Raw genomic sequence first — 18878 nt, forward strand, 5'->3', positions numbered from 1 at the left:
CCCATATCAAGACCACATTCCTTGCACTGACACCACAGTGGCTCACTCGCTCGGTTGCTTCCGATAGGCAATGCAAGAAATATTTAGGAGGGCTATATGTTACTATTGTGCTATATAGCACCCCTTTATTGCTTTCGGTCACTGACCACTTGGCACTATCTAACTAATCGAGCAAGGTCCCAACTAACTCTGGACACATTTCAGCTAATTGTTGGGTGAGCGCAAAAGGGGCCCATGTTTCCAGAACGGTCTGAAGCGTTCTTCTCAGTTCTTTGTAAAACAGAAACCCCTGGTAGACGAGCACCCATCCCCTTGCAACCCAAAACGATGCCAAATGCATGCGTCTCACGTGAAAAATACGAGGTCGTGGGATACTTAAGGTGTCTTGGTAGGTAATGATCCTCGTATAAGCCCCCAGCCAAGCAGTGTCTCAGCAACCCCAGGACGTGCTCTAAGCATTATCCATCTAGACTACTACCTAAAGAATCCAAATGTTGCCTAATTTCTGCGAATAAACGCTCATCGTCGAAAAACGGGTAGATATGTGTCACTAGAAGTTAAATCATACACTAATTGCCACTTGTACATTATGTACCACATATCCAGTAGCCAGTCATCAAGGCTACAGCAAACCCCCTTTCTGGGACAAAGCAGGATTTCCAAGTGAACTTAAAAAAATAATATACCGCAATCAAACTGCTACCAGCTTCGACTGTTATGCAGCAGACCCTGTCTGTCAAAAAATAATGACAAGCAGTAACCGTTAGCAAACAAAACCTTCTCCTTGCTGGAACCCCAGGTGCAGCAAGAATGCATAGAAACATGCCAGCCACACATACACCTGCCACATACCTGCACGCCGGACTCGTTCTCCGAGGTCAATGAATGCCTATGGCATCTATTTGCGACAGATGATGAAATACTCATCCCTTGCAATGTTTCAGTTGTTTCCGAATATCGACATGTGATGCCCTTGAGTATAATAGTTGATCGCAGTACTCCACACTCACCATAAGTAGTCAGCGCTCAAGCATAAGTAACGTTTGTTAACTACATAGTAAGATTTCGAGGAACAATCAATCCATTCATCATTGCTTGGCCTCCGTATGCCAAGGACTAAACTTTACACTTTACTCGGTAGATAGTACTTCTTCTACTAAGTTTGCTCAAAGCAAAGCAGCTTGGGTTACGATGACATTAGCACGGGAGATCATGGTGACTAGTATCCATAGAGAGTATGGCACTTATTTGATATACATATGTGATAGGCTCGTTTAGCCTAGTATACTGATTAGTACAATCGTGTTCAAGTTTATCTAGTCTAGTTGCACTGCTATTCTAGCTAACATCAGATCGTCAGTCACCCTTTGTCATGGGATCATGTGAGAGTTTCATCATAGTAGTTAGTCAATAGTCGCCTAGATGGCATAACTAGGTAACCAGTAGAACTGATTTGCTTACAAAGGGATCAAAGGGGTAAACTATGTAGTTAGGGTAAGTAGGATGAGTGTAACATAACCAAGTCACTGGATAAAATGTTAACAAAGTATATAAGTCCAGTGTGTGAAACAGCATGCACGCGGATGAAACTGTTACACGTTAGGTTTCCCGGCGGTAGTACAACAGTCTGTACGACAACTGAAGCCTGTTTACAACTCACGGCAGCAGGGAACAGATTTCAACAGATCTAATCACATCATCATCATCATTGCTATCAATGCTGACAGCTGTAGGCTGTTTAGTTTCAACCCCACCAGCATTCCAAAACCAACTCATTATCAGAAACCTCCGACTGGCGGAATAAGAACCGATGTTACAGAATCTGACACCTGAATTGTTGCAAAAATGACAATCCATAAGCTGACAGCATCACCACAACGACATGGAAAGAAAACTGTAACAGTCTTTAACAAAAGGGGAAAGAAAAAGGGGGGGGGAGGAATTGGGGGAAGAGAAAAGATTGGCGCCTAGAAAGAAGAAAACAACCAGAAGGACTACCGAATAAGCCTAGACAGACTTGAGCTCGGAAAGAATGCCTAAATAGTCAATTAGTGAGAATGGATGGATAGTGGTTAAAAGAGCAATCCCTGACAGGGCAACAAGTGACCCGTGCAAGCACGTGTCTTTTCAGGTTGAAAAGTGGCCCCGGCATGCATAATCATCCTGGGTGGGCGGCGGAGCGTTGCGGCCGCCGCGGGCCAAAATCCAACCAGCAATTGGATTATTATTTGTTTTATCCATTGTAACTGAGCAGTAAGTAGTAGTGGTTACTAAATAGTTATCTGTCCTTGGTCTTCTGGTTGGTGGTTCTCATGTATGCAAAATTTCCCCCTTCAGATGTCTGTCAGGTGGAAAAAGAAAGAACTATTCCAACCAAGAAAATACTTGCTTGGTCGGGGGGAATTGATCCTGGTAGGATGGAAAAGGATCTGGCCTTCGTTAACAAATCTGTTACGATGCACTTTACCCGTTTGTTAATCTTCTTCCGAGATCCATCGGATCAGAGTAGTTAGGGTTGGTCAGGATGGAAAGTCAACGAGTGAGTGGTCGCGTCGGCAGCGCCATCGTTGCTACAAATCAATGCTAGGATTCTTCAGTCCCACACGGCTATCCAAATTTGTTCGTTAATATTGTTAAAATTATCAAGTCGCTAACGCGAAAATAATCATGATGTCAAAGAGTCAGTCGCTAATAGCCTAATAGAAAGCCTGAGACTAGGCTAGACGGGTCCTGGAATCTTTCCGTCTCCCTAAGGGGGAAAGAAAAAGAAAAAAGGTATAACTATTTCTTTTTGGTTAATAATTCGATATGTTAATATCTGATTTGACTTTTCTTGATCAACAACTGCTTCCTTCTCCGCCCCTTAGTCTAACGGACGGATTCCGTCAGAAAGGCAATTTTTCTGCCTTGTGTCATCAGGAGACGTGAGGTGACCCATCTAGGAAGCTCAGCAAGTCAAGCAGCATCTGCCGCGGTTCTTCCGTGGGATGTCGGCATGTCCGGGCAGGGCTCTATGTGGGCTGGCCTGTGGATTCGGGCGTCAGAATTTGAGTGGGTGACCCGTGAACTTGGGTAAGGGATGAAGCAGGGTACTTCGCAGTGGACGTGCCCAGTTTCATCATTACTCCGGTTATCGTTATCAGTTCCTTCTATTTTGTTAGCAGCTCAGTCGGCCGGATTTTGGTTTAACAACGAGAACCACGGATGGCACTTCCTCCGCTGTAACCTTGATTCTTGTTTGGACCATTTAACTTATTCAGTTCCAGACAAGGGGCCCAGTTATAGGCGGTTCACAGATAGCCGAGACCACTCGAAACGGATCTGGAATACGGATTCAGCTCACCTTCACCCCGGTAGCCTCTGCGTATGTACTGATTTTGATTCTGCATAAGAGAGATCAGATGGCACCGGGCGGAGCAGCGAACGCAAATAATCGAACCAATAACCCGTAGCTCGGGCTGTTGATCTTGGATGCAGCTGCAGGAGAAAGTAACAGTCATTGGTATCAGATCAGCAGGGCTTATGCAGGCGGGATGGTTAGTATTTGTGTTTGGTTTGAGGAGGAGCAATACTGTAGTGGTGGTGGGAGCTTTTCCGCCACCACCAAGCGGGCGCGTTCGCTCAGCTCCATCGTCCGGAGTCTTTCGGCAGATACATTTCGTACCGAGCACCGACTTTCAGTAGTGAAAAAAAAAAAATCAGAATAGATGAGTAAATAAAAGTTACCGATTGAGTTATGTATAGTATCTACGGAGCGAATCCACCCAGAACGAGGATGTGAAATAACTGAGTTCGGGGAGGTCGCCGTCCGGAATCCCGCCAGAAGATTAGTGGCAGAAAGTAGTAAAGGCAGTCGCAGTCATAGTGGAGTGGCCCTAAGGGGTGTTCATTTTAATCGAGCCGGGGCGATTTCGTTTTCGGTCACGATGTGGTTTTTGCCCCCCCTCCATCGTCCTCTCCCTCTCACCTCATTATTATTCCTCATTCCTCCTCTTCCTCTTCCTCCTCTTCTTCTCCCCGTTCTCGCTTCCCATGGGTCGAGGCCGCCTGGAACTGTATCCGGACTGCCTCACTTTCGCTTCCCTCCTCCTCCTCCCCGCCCCCTCCGACTAGCGTTTGTTTCACTTCGCCTCCCACGCTCTTTCCCTTCCCCATTATATTACCATGTCCATATTAATCGCGTCTCTGCCCCGTCCGTGATCGATCTGCGTCGCCATTGTCGTATGCAAGCATGCAAATCGTTGTTGCTAGCTGTACCAGATCGATGACAACCCAATCTTCGCTGCCAAAATGGATATGATGTCAAACGGGCCTGCGACTTTTGCGCCTGCCGCAACTTCAGGCTCCGATCTCCATTCGACTACCAGTTCGACCGGCCCAACCCTCGCTGCGACATCTACCTCTTCTTTAACCTCCCTCAATGACTACTCCAACTTTCCCCTGATCCGCCAGGGCGATCGCACATATCTTAGAGACCCCGAAAATAACTACCCTCTGCCCTGCGATCTTCAGGAGATCCATCGTCAGACCCTGCGCTCGCTCATGCTCATGCGCGTGTTTGGGGGTCCATTCTGCAACCCCCACCTCGCCGACCGACCCCCAAAGCGGGTTCTGGAAATCGCATGTGGTTCAGGCCTCTGGTCCAGTATGAGCCATGAATATTTCACTCGGCGCGGCCACCGCAACGTGTCTTTCCACGGTATTGACATCGTCTCCGTCGCCCCCGATCTGCGCAAGAAAGGTGTCCATTGGCAATTTCGAAGGCACGACCTTCGGAAGCCCCGCCTGCCTTTCCCCGACGACTATTTCGACTTTGTCTTCATTAAGGACGCAGGAATGTGTCCAGCTAGTCCGGCGCTGCAAGCGTCCGGGTTAAGCGAGCCACTGAGGGTGCTCAAATCCGGCGGAATTCTGGAGATTTGGGACTCTGACTGGGTCTTTCGATCTTTGCTTCCCAACCCTGCACCCGCTCGCAAATTGGCGTCAAGGGAACAAGAGACGGCCGATGCGACCGCAACTTACACCTTTTCTTCTGCAACTCCATTCACACGAGTTCAGAACAAGTTTCTCCAGGACTATAACTCCTGGGTCGAAAAGGCTTTTGACCGACGCAAATTGACAGCCTTGCCGTGTGCGACAATTGGTTTGTCTTTCAACTCAGAAGTCGATGTACTAGAGAATGTTGATAGTCGCCGCATCGCTATCCCGCTAGGCGAACTACGGTGGGAACGTGAAGGTCATGGGAAGGATCCGGTCGGCGCGTCACGCAGACAGTTGACCGCAGATCAATTGTCCATCCGGCGCACGGCCCTTTTGACCGTAGTTCAGATGATTGAGGGCATGGAGCATATCCTCATGGAAGCTAGCGGTAAGACCAGAGATGAATGGGACAGGTGGTGGGCTGCCATGATTGCCGATCTGTTCCAGAAGGGAAGCCTCGCGAATGGGGAGTGCTTGGAAGTAAGCGCTTGGTGGGGACGAAAGAAATGAACCGTCTTTCAGCGAAGAGGATACAAGCTCAATTGCCGGTATTCTGGCGAACGCGGGAAAGAAAAAAAAAGAAAAGACACGGAAAGCGTCGTGACCATTGGTCTCTCTTATATTGGTGATACCCCACTTTTTCTCCTTTCAGTTTTCGCATATATATATTCCTTGGTGTAATATTCTTGAGAACGTGTTATTAAGGCTCCATGGTATTTTCAACGGCCGGGATCATTTAATTTTCATAGCGCTGTTTCAGAGTGCGATATCGCTTCAGATAGTACCTGGGCGCTTTTGGTCAGCATTGGCGCTGACATTGTCGAGCCTGATTTATCTCGATAATTATGAGACGATGAGTATTCGGATACACATGGCTGATCGGCAGAATCAAATATAGATGAACTAGTATCAAGCCTTGCGGGGCTGGGCCTTAGACTTTCACATGCTTCACCGTTTGTAGATAATGAATTGCAGGCAGTCTGGCGCCGACGTGATTCCGGTAAGGGAGGGGCACACGGTTACTCACAATGCTTCGATTTCTGTAGAACAAAGCCCGTTGATCAGCTCAATTTCAATATCCTGGCAAACAATAGAACGATGTGTCAAACGTACCCTTTTTGACAAATTCCGCTCTAGCAATACCTTTTCGGATCTGTTCCTCATTATCCAGATGCGCTTGGCTGGAAAACGCTTTATGTAACCTGTTCCGATAATATTCGTAGCCTAGGGGGTAATTGCGACCAAGGAAGAGTAGCTCTACCGATGGCGTTGGAGTCAGCTTGCTGGCTGCGATACACTTGGTCCAGAAAAGAAATGACAGGAAGGTAGTAGCATGCGTGAAGTCAGGGTGATGCACATACCCTTGTATATATGTATGACCTGCGCGCGAAGTTCCGGATTCGTCATATTGGATAGTGTTGCCAGTCAATGGAATAGGGGGCCAGGACTCTCCGAAGGAGGTGGGAATGTGGAGGAGGAAGAAAGTTGTTTGTCTCTCAGCTCTAGGAAGAAGTTAGCCGGAACACAACTAACAACCGGTGACGTCGCACGGGCGGAATCCTTACTTGTTGCCGCGGAGGGGTAACCGTCCAGTAAGCACTTATTATACTAGCTGGTGTATAAGTCGGGGATTTATGATGCTAAGTAGGATTGGATGAATGACTCTTTTTGGGAAATTCTCAAGAATGAAAAGATATTCTTCGAAATCTTGGTGCTTCAAATTATTTGATGATTGTAATGGGTGGAGATATATCCGAGTGTCTTAAGTCGGTTACCCCGAGAATTTTCTTGAGATAATGACGTTAGATTTGCGCAGTGTCTAGTATAATACATCTAAATCGACTGCACTGGTTAGTTATGCTGGTCAATAGGAGGATGCATAAAATACTGAAACACATCTATCCAATTGTGAATCACAGACTTAGGTTGCTGAGCGATCATCTTGGTTGATATTCAGATGTATATATTCTACTTACTAGCCTCAATCAATCCATGGCCCGAAGCTGGAACAGCTACTAAGTAGTAGCGTAATGGTAATCAGTAACTCCTGAATATTGTGAATATTAAGCATTGTATACAGACCATCACAAATCAAGTATCGGATTTCATCATAGGGCTTATTGTAGAAAGCAAGTATAGGGGTAGTTAACAAGCAAGCACCGGCCATGTCAGCTTGCGGAGAGAGGGAAACAATGCGCGGGGCTAGCCGAAGCTCCAACCGCCCGGACAACTAGCCGAAGTGAGAGAAGCTCCTCGGCTGGAAACAACGACATCCTGACAATTGACAATAACTAGCTTCCCCTATTTTCATATTATGATAATGTCGCTTCAAAGACTTGGAAGGCGACCCCTGGCTGGATTTGCCGCTCAATCTTCACCACTTACCACCCGACTCTTCTCCGTCTCGACCGCATTCCGAAATGCCCCCGTTTCCGCCCCCGGAACAACGCCAAAGAAGCCTCACACCATTGATCCGCGATGGCTGACCATGACCAAGCGAAGAATCGGCAGATGCATGATGTTCGGCTTAAAGCCCCCGCAGATCCAAGAAGCTGGGGAGATCCTACAGCAGATTGCAAGGGATTGGCGAGAATTGATCGCTGGCAGCGAAGGCTATCTGACAGATGAGACACGAAGGGGGCTATTCCAACAGAGCGTTGCGTGGGGAGAGATGGTATGATATATAGTCACCTGGTGCATGGCAGCTTACATATAGCATGATGCATAGATGCTAATGTAGGCGCTTGCATTGAACAGGATAGCATGGTAAGCCAGGAACTTCCAAGCAACAAGTGATGTCGACTAATTCGTGAGTCTAGGGTGTGTATATCTTAAGCAACATCGTCTCAGTGAACTGCAGCAAGGGGTCTAACATCATGAGCGTCTGATTAGGACATGTGAACAACGTCACATACCCCCGATATGCAGAGACGGCGCGCGTGTACTATACCCGCAACTTTGCCATGCATATAGACCCGGCCCATAAGACAGAGTGGTTGAATCTTGTCAGCTCAAAGGGCATCGGACTCATTCTTCGAAGTATCAAGATTGACTACAAATTTGTACGGTCTTCTCAGCTGAGATACAGGACTGATTGCTAATACCCCGTCTCTCTTTGCAGCCCATGACCTACCCCGATAAAGTTACGGTATATCATAAGCTGGTTCACGATCCGACATCCCCTGATGCACCTCGTCATGGGTTCTATCTCCATGCGATGATAGTCTCCGAGGCTCGCCAACGGCCCGCTGCCCGCGTTTCCGAGGACCTGGTCATTTATGACTACAATGCTATCAAAAAGGCGGAGCTTCCGCCGTTTATCATGGAACAATTCAAATCCACCTGGGATCTTCAAGAGAAAGCTAAGAAATATTGGCAGGAGCGCATCCTCGATATAGAAACGAGGGTCCGCACATTGGAAACAGAGAGCTGGGACCGGGAAGGTGCGGTCGAGGATACCGGATCTGCGAAGCAGTGATGGAGCAGGCTGATTTCCCGCTTTCGGGCAACTTTGCAGACCGACAGATCTAAGATCGACAATGTACATAGTAAATGAGGAGGATCGAGCGTAGGGCACTGGCATAGATTCTGCTACCAAGCGCGTACTGTAAGCACAGGGGTGCGGTAACGTATGGAAGCTTACTGGTAATATATCGATCTACACGGCATACAGTATGCGTATTGATACTAGCTGTATTCCGTCACTTCAAGTCTTTCTGGGCGACATAAACGTTCATGAGGAGGCTCATCATCACATCTTGAACATAATCTTCTTTGTACGTCCTTGCATCCATACTTTAGATCTGGCATAACCTGAGACCTCTTCATCACCCCGCACCCCCCAATATCTCACCCCAGAATGGCATTTGGTCTTTCAGACATGCTTTGGAATGAGGTCAGATCAACGATGGCCATTATCTGTCCGAGACTACAACGATCAAGGTCGAAACACAATGCAAGCAATTCAGGTCATACAGAGCTTAAGTTTTTTACTGTCTTCATAAGGTCGCTGACCAAAGACTGCTACAAGCTTCCCACCAATTGCGTCCAGCCTCATATCGGTTTCTGGCTTCATCTTACACCACTAATTGATAGTGCCTTACTCCTCAGAACAAGTGGGCGAGACCGAAGAACACTTTTGAGATGTCTAAACTTCAGATGTCCTCCGTTCGGCGACACCATGACCATCCGGGTTGGTCTAAGACATGAGTTGCAACCCATGAAGAAATAATACTGACGCCAGATCTAAACATGCTGCTGTTCTCTTTCCTGGAGAAGATATCTGCCCATAAGTCTCTTCAGCTTGTGCTGTGGCCCTCCTACATCTCCCTCCATCAATCATCAGAATAGCACCAGCGCAATTTACGTTGACTGCACGAAAGCTTCTGCATCCGTCTGCAAAATCTTTAGCCCGAGATTCTCAGTGGAGGTGTAGTGTCGATGCTTTGAAAATCGGTATGTCAATTGAAGAGCCCCGTTGACTCGGCTCGGTTGTCGGCAGCTGATAATTACTACCTCTTGAGGCTGAAGCTCAGGTCCACAACCGCCATGTGATGCTTGGCTTAGCTCTCTTTACTATGGAACTGATACTCAGGCACAATGCTTGGCTGCTCTCAACTTCATCAGCATACAGGTATACAGATGAGTTGATAGCCACGCTGGCCAGCCATCTCGAGAAGTTTCACACATAGTTTGTGCAGTAACACAAAATCATGGTTGCCGTGGAATCCGATTGCAATTTGTTGGTTCGTCACGGCTTGACCCGCTCCATTTGCGCCACAGAGTCTCTTCTAGACCCTCCCGCCTAGTGCCTCTGATCGGAAGCTTTGCCGGATCGGTATCAGTTCCAGTGTCCCAGTGAATTGCTTGGTTTTCCAAGCTTTGACGCCGGTCTTGGGTTATGAGGCTCACCACAGGCAAAAATGTTCACCTACGAAAGACTGCAGGGTAACTACATCTTGTCTCGCGCTGTAATACTACTAGCATCAAGGGTCCAATACCCTGTGTTACAGCCACAACGACACGACAAATGGACGGGATATCCCTGGTAATCATCTGACAAGGCTTGCGGGGCTCGACCGGCAAACCCTTCAATTTAGTCAACGCGTCTGTCCACTTTAGGGTAGAAACGGTCGATCATCCATCCGATTCCAAGGCTAGTCGATCTCTGTCCGTGAAAACGGCAATCAAGTCAGGATACTTGCCTATCGAGCTGCAGCCCGCCCGATATCCGGCGTATGGCGAACATTCTAATTAGCCTGTGATTCTAGGTGAATTGTCTGAGAAGCGACAATCAAAGTATCAATCGCCCCTACGGGGCAGACCAGGCGAGAAAAGTGATGATTTTGCTAGTGTGGAGATGCTTCGGTGAAATACCGCTGTTTCGTATGATACAGTATTTCCTATATATAGCTGGGCAACAGCTGGGTATTGAAGCTTATCTAATCTCACACCTATTGCCTTACCACAAGATGTCGTCGTCGTCAGTCTTTGACAATATTCTGATGGAGACGGGCAATCCCCCAGATTGTCGGTGTCAGCTTGCTTTTTTTCTCAGGTCTCGTGAATTGCAATTTTGGTCCTTTTAATCTCCATTAAGCAGGGAACCAATGGCATGACAATGATCTCCTTACAGGGTGCTGTTTCGGACTTGGCACGTATAAGCATTACGAGCATCATTTATCGGCTGTACAACCTCCCACGCAAGTGTCAACTGACAAGTCCAACGGGGCCTCCATATGACTAGAGAGCTGGGCAGGGTATGCTTATCTTGACTTGCAAGTCACGAGCTAGACGACATATGGGCTTCTTCGTCTGCCCGTTTTGAACTCTACGCAATCCAGCTGATAGAGAGATAACCAACCGGGTTTATGGAATATGGACGGCACATATGACTACCCACGGCCTGGTAGCTGCCAATGAATTGGTGATGATGTTGACCATGGTGAGTTTTCACAGCTCTGCCCAGGGAATTGCCCACGCGAACAACCAAAAGCTATCCCGTGAAGGATGGGATCGCCAGATCGTCCTGTCTAGTTTGGGCCCTAAAGTCCTGGATTACCCGATAAAGCACGACCCCGGGTCTTGTCAGTGGTTAGCGGGTAAGACGTGATATGTAGGGTGACTGCGTGAGAAGGAGGGGTAAACGGACATTAACTGGCGCTGATTTTCTGCGAGCCTATGAATGATGGCTGCAATAGGAGGGTAAGGTTAGAATGAACACGTAGTCCACCCCCGGCTTACGAGGCCGGCGTTCAGCAACGATCAGTCCATAAGTGCTTTAGACCGGGAAGCTTAAGGTCTGGTTGTTGCTAGGTGACGGGGTATTACAGCTAGCCTACATGCGCAGATTGGTTGACATAGTTTTCTCTATTGATCTGTTGGGGAAAGTCAAGTGAAGATTTGCTTTTGTTTGCGTATGAGCATGTCAAGGAAAAGAACAGCACTGACTACATGAAGACGGGCGTAAGTTGCATTGCGTTGACAGGAGGCTTAGATCCCAGCAGCCTGCGTAGAGCCGTCAAATAAAGAAACACTAACTGTTCGAAGCAACTAGTGGCTGAGATTAGCCCCCATCTCAATGCCTCGAGCCGGTGCCGGTGCCAGGAAGCAAGCTTACTCTTGAATGATGTGGCTGAAGAGCCAGGTGTCAATTCATGCCCGTAATAGTCCTGTTTTGTGGACACGGTTGTTTGAAGATCCAAGCAACTTCAACCTTCACCTGAATAAGAGGTCCCATTGGTCTCTTTAGCATCCACGATCTCCGTGGCTGGTCTCAACCTCCAGATCGCCCCAAAAATCGGTCGAGGGAAAGGGAATCTGGATAGCCAACCAGCCAACCGGAAGACAGCGCAGTGAGGGTACGTCATGTAATGTATGATAAATGTCAGTAAGGAACCTCCTGTATCTGACAGGGTATGTATGGTACCGTGACAGGGAAGGGTAATATATTTAGTGCCTAAGGCACCGACAGCCGGATTGGCTGGAGGTTGGCCGCCTTGCTGCCTTAGCGGGATTCCCTCTCGACGATCCGTTTCCAACCTTTCGTCGTTTCGTCTTTTTCCCGCCTCGTCTATCCAGACCCAAAAGTCTACCAAACCTCATTCATTTTTCCCTTCTCTTTCCTCCCACCTCTTCCCCCGCCACCCTCTCTTACTCACCCTCTTCCATATCCAATCCGATTCACTCTGACTTTCCTTTCCTTAACCTAGTCCTTACCTCTACCGATTCTCTATCCTGTCTTGTCATTCCTTTTCCCGTTCGCTTCCTGGGTGCTACCTCCCCTCCCTTTCCTTTCCCACTCTCATCACCCCTTCTTCTCCCCTCTCCCACCCCCCAACTCTTCTACTTCCCCGACGCTGTCTCCGTCCTCAATTCTCGCCTGGTCCAAGTCCTTGGCTCCTTCCTGCCAAGCTGACTCGGACCTGGGTGTTAGGCTCCCTCGTCCATGCCACGTTCATCGGCCACGGCTAGGAAGAGTCATAGCAATCGGCATGAGAATGGTCTCGTCGGTCCCGGAAAGAAAGTGAACAAGCAAAAGTCCAATGGAAATCTGAATGGGAACACCAACGGCGCCTCTGCCCCGAACTCTGGTCCCTCCACTCAAGTCGACTGGCCCGCATCTCGCTCTTCCAGCGATTCCGCCTTAACCTCATCGGCAACCACGGCAAGCAAGGTCAACGGCTCGGCGGACACCTCGAAGGCGGATGGCAACGGGCGCGGCTTGCTGAACGGTTATGCTAAGGGTAACGCGGACATGTCTTATGGCCAGACGAATGGCGCCGTGCCCCAGAATGGCGGACTTGCCGGACAGGCGTCGCGGCGAACGGAGAAGCCGGCGACCGGTTCCAAGAAGTCGGGCTCTATCAATCCACTCCAGCTCGCGTCGACGATCCTCAAGTCCTGCCCGATGTACGACACGATCGCCATTCTGATCTTTCTTTTGCAGCTGCCGCCTATGGTTCTCACTCTGGTTCAGTTCCTGTTTGCTTCCCTGACCTTCATGCCTCCTAGCGGTGCAGCGTCTGGCTCCTTGACCTCCAACTTCGACATCTTTCAGGGCCCCGCCGGAACGCCTTCTCTTGGCACAATGATCGCCATGGATGGATTCTGCTTACTCTTCTGGGGCCTTTTCATGTGGACATGGGCGCAGAACTTTGCGCTCGATTTAGCTCACGTTCAAGTTGCCATTACGCTAGGTGGAGGAGGTTCGGGGAAGAATGGGGGGGTCAATGCTCTCTGCGTTGGCATTGTTCTCGTATTACATCTTATTCGCAGTAAAGGTATACAGGATTTTGTTATAGGTCATCTGCTCTCCGCCAAAATCGTCTCACCTGATTTCTTATCGCAATATTCACATCTCATGCCCCCCGAGTTTCGTCGCACGGAACCGCAAAGCTCCCCAAGTTGGATGCGCAGTCTCCTCGCCGTTCACATCTTGGCTCAAGCAGGCACCGCCATGGCAAGAAGATCGATGGCGAAGAACCGGTCACCGGCTCCCCCTCGCAACGGCAAGCGCGTTGATACCGAAGCCTCTGCCGGGTCGCAGACACAAATCGATTCTGCGTTCGAGTCCGGGGCTAGCGTATCTTCCTACATCGGTGCCGATGGTCAACTCGTTACGCCGGCAACTCATAAGGATGGTAGAGATAGACTCATGTCGGCAAAGAAACGCAGAAGGCAAGCCAATCAGGTCCGGAGCCGTCAACCGTTTTGGGCTGCACTCGCAAGCACGAAGGTGACGGTGATGAGGGAATATGAGCATTCTAGGGCCCTCAACAAAACCGGCAGGGGCCTTATGATGACAGAAGAGGATCTTCAGGGCATTTCGTTGGATGATGGACTTGTTTGGATAACCGAAGTCGATAGCTCTACTATCAAGTTTGCCGCGGGTGACTTCACATCCGTGGATGATCCCGCGCTTTCCGGAGTCTGTGAAACTACTCGTCTGGGAAATGATGAAACGGAACCTTTCTACGTCTGTGTTAACGGCGCATTGTGGGCAACGGCAACGATTACCAAGGTGCAAGACGCTCCGAAGGGGTCAAACACGGTACACTGGCGGGGCGAAGTCTCGGGACTTGCTCCTAACTGTGCCTATACTTGCTCCTTCGTGCGGAGCGATACTGATGAAGAGATCTGTGTCATGAGCGTCAAGACACCTGCTGCAACTGACGCGGAACAAGGTAAGGGAATACCTCGTTTGGCCTCCGGTTCGTCCGAAACAGTTGGCTCACATCGGCCACCAGCAGTCTCTTCGATCCCAACTCCTCCGCAACCTTCTTATCGTCCGTCATCACCAACCACTACGCTCAAGAATTCGATCATCAACGCCGAGGTCAAACTGAATGAGAAACGCGCCCGGTTAAGGAAAGCCAAAAACGACCACAAACTCGTCATTTCCAAAATCAGGAAGGAACTGGATAACTACAACCATCGTCTGCAGAGTGGTACCGATGAGAACCGACAGAAGCAGCGCTCGTTACAGCTCGAGAGAAACATCAAGCAAACGGAGGAAATCACAGCCGCTCTTGAAAGCCAACTCGACAATTTGGAGAACATTCCCGAGGAAGAGCTCGAAGAATGGTCGACCCAGAAGTCCAAGTACGAACGGGAGTTGGAACAACTCAACCTGGCTAAGGAGGAGCTCGTTTCTGCTCGGGCCGCTGTTGCTCGTGAAGTGTCATCATTGGAGTCGGAGCTGAACTCGGCTATCCAGAGAAAGGAACGTCTTCAGGGCCGCCGTACTAGGGTCAACGAACAATACGAGCGGATCGTCTCTGCCAACGCCCAAGGCTTGAATGAGCGGGAGCGCCGTGCTGCGGAACAATTCGCTCGGGAGCAGGACCAGGCGAAGTTAGAGGCCAACTTCAACGAGCAGTTTGCCAGCATCAGCCAATCCGTGCAGGAGTATCAGATGCGCACCAACCAATTGTGGCAGCAAGCTGCTGCTATTGAGCAAGCCATCCAGCAACAGCAACAGCAGATGCTCTTGGATTCTGCCCCGCTTACTCCCGAAGGGAACCTGCCTGGCACCAACCCTCTGACTGAGGCACCTGGCATATCTCTGGGGGCATTGACAACGACTGCGCCCAGCACCCGATCTCTCCTGGGGCTTAGCTTTCCCGCGCTGAAGTCTAGTCCGCTGCAGCATGCCTCGTCCCCTGTTGGTGCCGCGTCGTCCCATCCGACTAGCCCGACACAGCCACCTTCCTATTTGCAACACTTCCCGACCTCTCCGCTTGGTAACACCGGCAACTACTTCGATACAGATTTTAGCTACCGTGACCGGTCTTTTTCCAATCGGTCTGCCCACAGCAGTCTCTACGGTGCTGATTTCTTGGACTCTAATCGTCGTGGTCCCTTCCAGCTCGATCTCTCCGACACGGTCATTGAGAAGCGGATGGATTCGGGCTCCGAGGGGGCAACTCCTAACCCGATCATGAGACCTATCTCCACCCCGTTCCAGCGGGCCGATAGTCGTGGTAGCGGAAGTGGTAGCGGAAGTAGCGGTGCAAGCGGTAGTGGGAGTGGCAGTCCCAGCTCGACGGGTGGCAAGGGCAACTAGGCGAGGTGAAGGGACAAGTCTGTGGTTCTCCCCACGAGCTCCATCTGGCTTGTTCCGGGTTGCGTTATGGTTCCAGTTCCTGCTTGGTCGTGTTCATCTTCAGACGTGATACTCAAGGTTGTATGGTGGTTTACCTGCTTCGGGATTCCTTGGCCCAGACGAGTCCGCGGCCGCCGTGTGTCTTCCGTCTTGGTATTCCATCGCCTGTGAACAAAGAAATCTTGTGTCATATGTAGAGCCTATTCATAATTTGCCGAAAAGCCTGTTTCTGCACATTTCGTGGTTCCATTGTAGATGTTCTTTCTTTCTGGTACGATCGTAGATGGCGTAACCCATTAGTTGCTGGTCAATATTTAGACTCTCCTGTATCTACTACTATATATTCTACACCTGAACATCGATAGAATACTGGAATCGCAACTGTCATGGACACCGTCTTACATGAGTACGTAATAGTAGATAGAGAACGACTGTTACAGACCCCTTAGTATATCCTCATATCCCCGCCCCCCACAACTGCTCAAAACAGACAGTCAATCAAGAAAGTCCTTTCTATTCTATCTATTCATGCACCAAAAATGGGCAGGAGGAGGCTTATGATATAAGACATATATAGCAAAAAGAGAAATGCGACACCTCTGGGACTCGAACCCAGGCGGGCGAACCCACAGGCTAAACAGCTAGTACAGTGATGTAGTAGCAGGCCTGCGCCTTAAACCACTCGGCCAAAGTGTCTGATTGGTGGATTCTGTCTCTAGATGCCTATATCATGCACGCAGCATGGAAGCATTCGCATGCTACATTAGGAAAGTAACTCCACAATACATGATCCGATGACATGATAACCCTGCTGAATAGCATCGAACATGGTTGCAAGTGATTTGCCGCTCCATACCTTCTTCATCATTCCAGACAGCCTACAGTAGACCCTCTTACTCAAGTTGCTGAGAGAGGTTCCTGGAGAAATGACTACAAAACGTACCCCAAAACTAAGTAGTGTATCTACCCAGTCTGCAAAAAGGCCAACGTCTTCCAGCTACACTTCAGAAGGACTAACTAACACCAGTGACAAAATGAGAAGGGGCCACATATCAATGGATATGTAAATATTCGCCACACAAAAAGTTATGAGATAACGACACCTCTGGGACTCGAACCCAGGCGGGCGAACCCACAGGCTAAACAGCTAGTACAATAAGGTAGTAGCAGGCCTGCGCCTTAAACCACTCGGCCAAAGTGTCTGATCGTTGGAGTTATCGTCTTACAAAAAACTATATAACACGCGGGAGAAGCATGCTCGTCTTTATATTCGAGAGGTCTAGGCAGACAACAAATGTATCTGAAATCACGTCTTCAGATAGATGGAGGCTAGACCCATTCTAATAGCATAAAAGTTGTGTGGAATAATGTGCTATTTCATGCATTCGTTCAAGCTGTCAAAAATTACAGTATAAGATGTTATCATTTTACCAGCGAGGAGGGTTAGTGGTTCTTGATAGTAAGTAGGGCAGAAGCTACTCCGTAGCTACCTTCAGAGTTTATACATAAACAGCACCTTCCAGATCCCTGTTGGATAGATACATAGATTGACCATTGACAAAAAGAAAAAGGGCTACTACCTACATATCATTATAATTGATATACGTATATGTTCGCCACACAAAAAGAATTAATCGACACCTCTGGGACTCGAACCCAGGCGGGCGAACCCACAGGCTAAACAGCTAGTACAATGAAGGTAGTAGCAGGCCTGCGCCTTAAACCACTCGGCCAAAGTGTCCAGATCTGGAAGAGTGGCTGCTGGAAGCGGTTTGGAACTGTAGAGTAGTAGTATCTCAGGAGTGAACATCCTGACATAGTGCTGTATTTCAGAAGGGCTCTTACTCCCCGAATTGTCCGGCAAAAAAGGCATTATTGCTGGTGATTTAGAGATAAATTGCGCAATTGCGTTTCATATCTCCTCAGTATCAATCTCGCATGCCGTATAGGGAGAGAACTGAATCATTAGGTCGATGGTCTAATCTGCTAATTAACTACTTCCGAAGTAGAGTAAGTAAGTACCCATGGCACATGCATCCCATCCCGCATACCAACTTAACCATCTCTGCTGGGGTCATCACGTACATATGTGTGCTGTATAATGCAATTTAGCTTAGGGTGGATATGTAGGGACACGCAAGAGATTACCAGGAGCAAACATAGTATTTGATTCCTTCTAATGAGCGTTGTATAGCTACTTCATTCTCACTCACAGCCCTTCCTACACCCATTTTACCTTCAGGATACAGAGTCACTAGAGGCAGCCTCGCCACCATCCAATCAGACACTTTGGCCGAGTGGTTTAAGGCGCAGGCCTGCTACTACATCACTGTACTAGCTGTTTAGCCTGTGGGTTCGCCCGCCTGGGTTCGAGTCCCAGAGGTGTCGTATCTCATAACTTTTTTTTCTACTACTTGACAGTTAATTCGAATTGCCCCTGACGTGCGAGCCTTCAGTGGTGCCCATCATCAAAGGCCTGCTAGTCGTGTTCTCTAACTCATCTGGCTATGTATGAAAAGGCTTTGAAGTTACAATCCCTGTAGTGATCCCAACCATGAATTGGAAGACAAAGCTCTGCTCATGCCTTTGATAACACGCCAAGGGAAATGAAGTATTGCTGCTTTTCAGATAGAGAGCTTGTGTGATCGGATATTTATGTGAGGGCTAAGTTTGCTACATAACTATACAGGTTTAGTTGGGGTAACAACTTTTTTATGGGCCATTGTTTGGCCCACATTGTTTATGGCATTCTATACAGAATATGAAAAGACAAACTGGAGATAGCAATGACTCGGGTAGTAGTAACCTAACGATGCCCAGCAATATATACCCCCGTCACTACTACTTCCGACGGTACCTCATACCAAACGTACAAGAGCCTCCACAATATCCGCCATTGCACGAGTATCATAAGATGCATTGTGATAATTTCGAGATGACATGTTTTCGTTGCCTCTTACGAGGTACTCCCTGACCGATTCGAGTCGCTTTGAGGGGAGATTAGGCAGGATTGGAACTGGATGCTCGTAAGGGTGCAACTAAGATAAGTAAGTGGGTTGTTCCGCAAGTCAAGTGACAGAGATCTGTACCTTATAGAACTCGTTTCGCTATATGGAATGGTGTTGGAAGAGCTGTTGTGGCAACAGCCTAAGGAAGGCATAATCATCGGTTCCAAATTGGTTTGATAAACTCGAGGGTGGTACCCTGTGTTTGTCTGCCCTTGAAGAGCCTTGTTTCATATCTGTAATTTTCTGCTTTACCATGATCCATCTCTGAAATGTTCCTATAGAAA

At 48.6% G+C, this 18878-nt stretch overlaps 5 protein-coding genes and 4 non-coding genes across 9 annotated transcripts; 5 read left to right on the forward strand and 4 right to left on the reverse strand.

Moving 5' to 3' along the window:
- The first annotated feature begins 3895 nt into the window (after positions 1–3895).
- Positions 3896–5901, forward strand: BO88DRAFT_5646 (class I SAM-dependent methyltransferase). The gene has a single exon (XM_025712965.1). It carries the CDS (start codon positions 4291–4293, stop codon positions 5488–5490), a length of 1200 nt encoding a protein of 399 aa, XP_025568015.1. The 5' UTR covers positions 3896–4290; the 3' UTR covers positions 5491–5901.
- Positions 5607–6699, reverse strand: BO88DRAFT_5673 (electron transfer flavoprotein regulatory factor 1). The gene is made up of 5 exons (XM_025712967.1): positions 6546–6699; positions 6342–6482; positions 6094–6237; positions 6008–6020; positions 5607–5895 (listed from the first exon to the last, which is right to left on the reverse strand). The coding sequence occupies exons 2-5, from the start codon at positions 6385–6387 to the stop codon at positions 5724–5726; spliced, it is 375 nt and encodes a 124-aa protein (XP_025568016.1). The 5' UTR covers positions 6388–6482; positions 6546–6699; the 3' UTR covers positions 5607–5723.
- Positions 6700–7234: 535 nt separating this feature from the next.
- On the forward strand, positions 7235–8697 carry BO88DRAFT_399911 (thioesterase family protein). Its single transcript, XM_025705430.1, has 4 exons — positions 7235–7654; positions 7692–7700; positions 7872–8042; positions 8102–8697. The coding sequence occupies exons 1-4, from the start codon at positions 7301–7303 to the stop codon at positions 8456–8458; spliced, it is 891 nt and encodes a 296-aa protein (XP_025568017.1). The 5' UTR covers positions 7235–7300; the 3' UTR covers positions 8459–8697.
- A 1821-nt stretch (positions 8698–10518) lies between these two features.
- BO88DRAFT_399912 (uncharacterized protein) lies at positions 10519–11178 on the forward strand. The gene has a single exon (XM_025705431.1). The coding sequence runs from the start codon at positions 10871–10873 to the stop codon at positions 11090–11092; it is 222 nt and encodes a 73-aa protein (XP_025568018.1). The 5' UTR covers positions 10519–10870; the 3' UTR covers positions 11093–11178.
- An 867-nt stretch (positions 11179–12045) lies between these two features.
- Positions 12046–15911, forward strand: BO88DRAFT_399914 (putative ubiquitination network signaling protein). The gene has a single exon (XM_025705432.1). The coding sequence runs from the start codon at positions 12428–12430 to the stop codon at positions 15545–15547; it is 3120 nt and encodes a 1039-aa protein (XP_025568019.1). The 5' UTR covers positions 12046–12427; the 3' UTR covers positions 15548–15911.
- A 266-nt stretch (positions 15912–16177) lies between these two features.
- BO88DRAFT_t36 lies at positions 16178–16282 on the reverse strand. The gene has a single exon. It is a non-coding gene; the product is annotated as a tRNA-Ser (tRNA).
- Positions 16283–16683: 401 nt separating this feature from the next.
- On the reverse strand, positions 16684–16788 carry BO88DRAFT_t35. The gene has a single exon. It is a non-coding gene; the product is annotated as a tRNA-Ser (tRNA).
- Positions 16789–17221: 433 nt separating this feature from the next.
- BO88DRAFT_t34 lies at positions 17222–17327 on the reverse strand. The gene has a single exon. It is a non-coding gene; the product is annotated as a tRNA-Ser (tRNA).
- A 542-nt stretch (positions 17328–17869) lies between these two features.
- Positions 17870–17974, forward strand: BO88DRAFT_t2. The gene has a single exon. It is a non-coding gene; the product is annotated as a tRNA-Ser (tRNA).
- Positions 17975–18878: the final 904 nt, after the last annotated feature.

The sequence above is a fragment of the Aspergillus vadensis genome (genome assembly GCF_003184925.1).
Source record: "Aspergillus vadensis CBS 113365 unplaced genomic scaffold BO88scaffold_1, whole genome shotgun sequence".
NCBI classification, from domain to species: Eukaryota; Fungi; Ascomycota; class Eurotiomycetes; order Eurotiales; family Aspergillaceae; genus Aspergillus; species Aspergillus vadensis.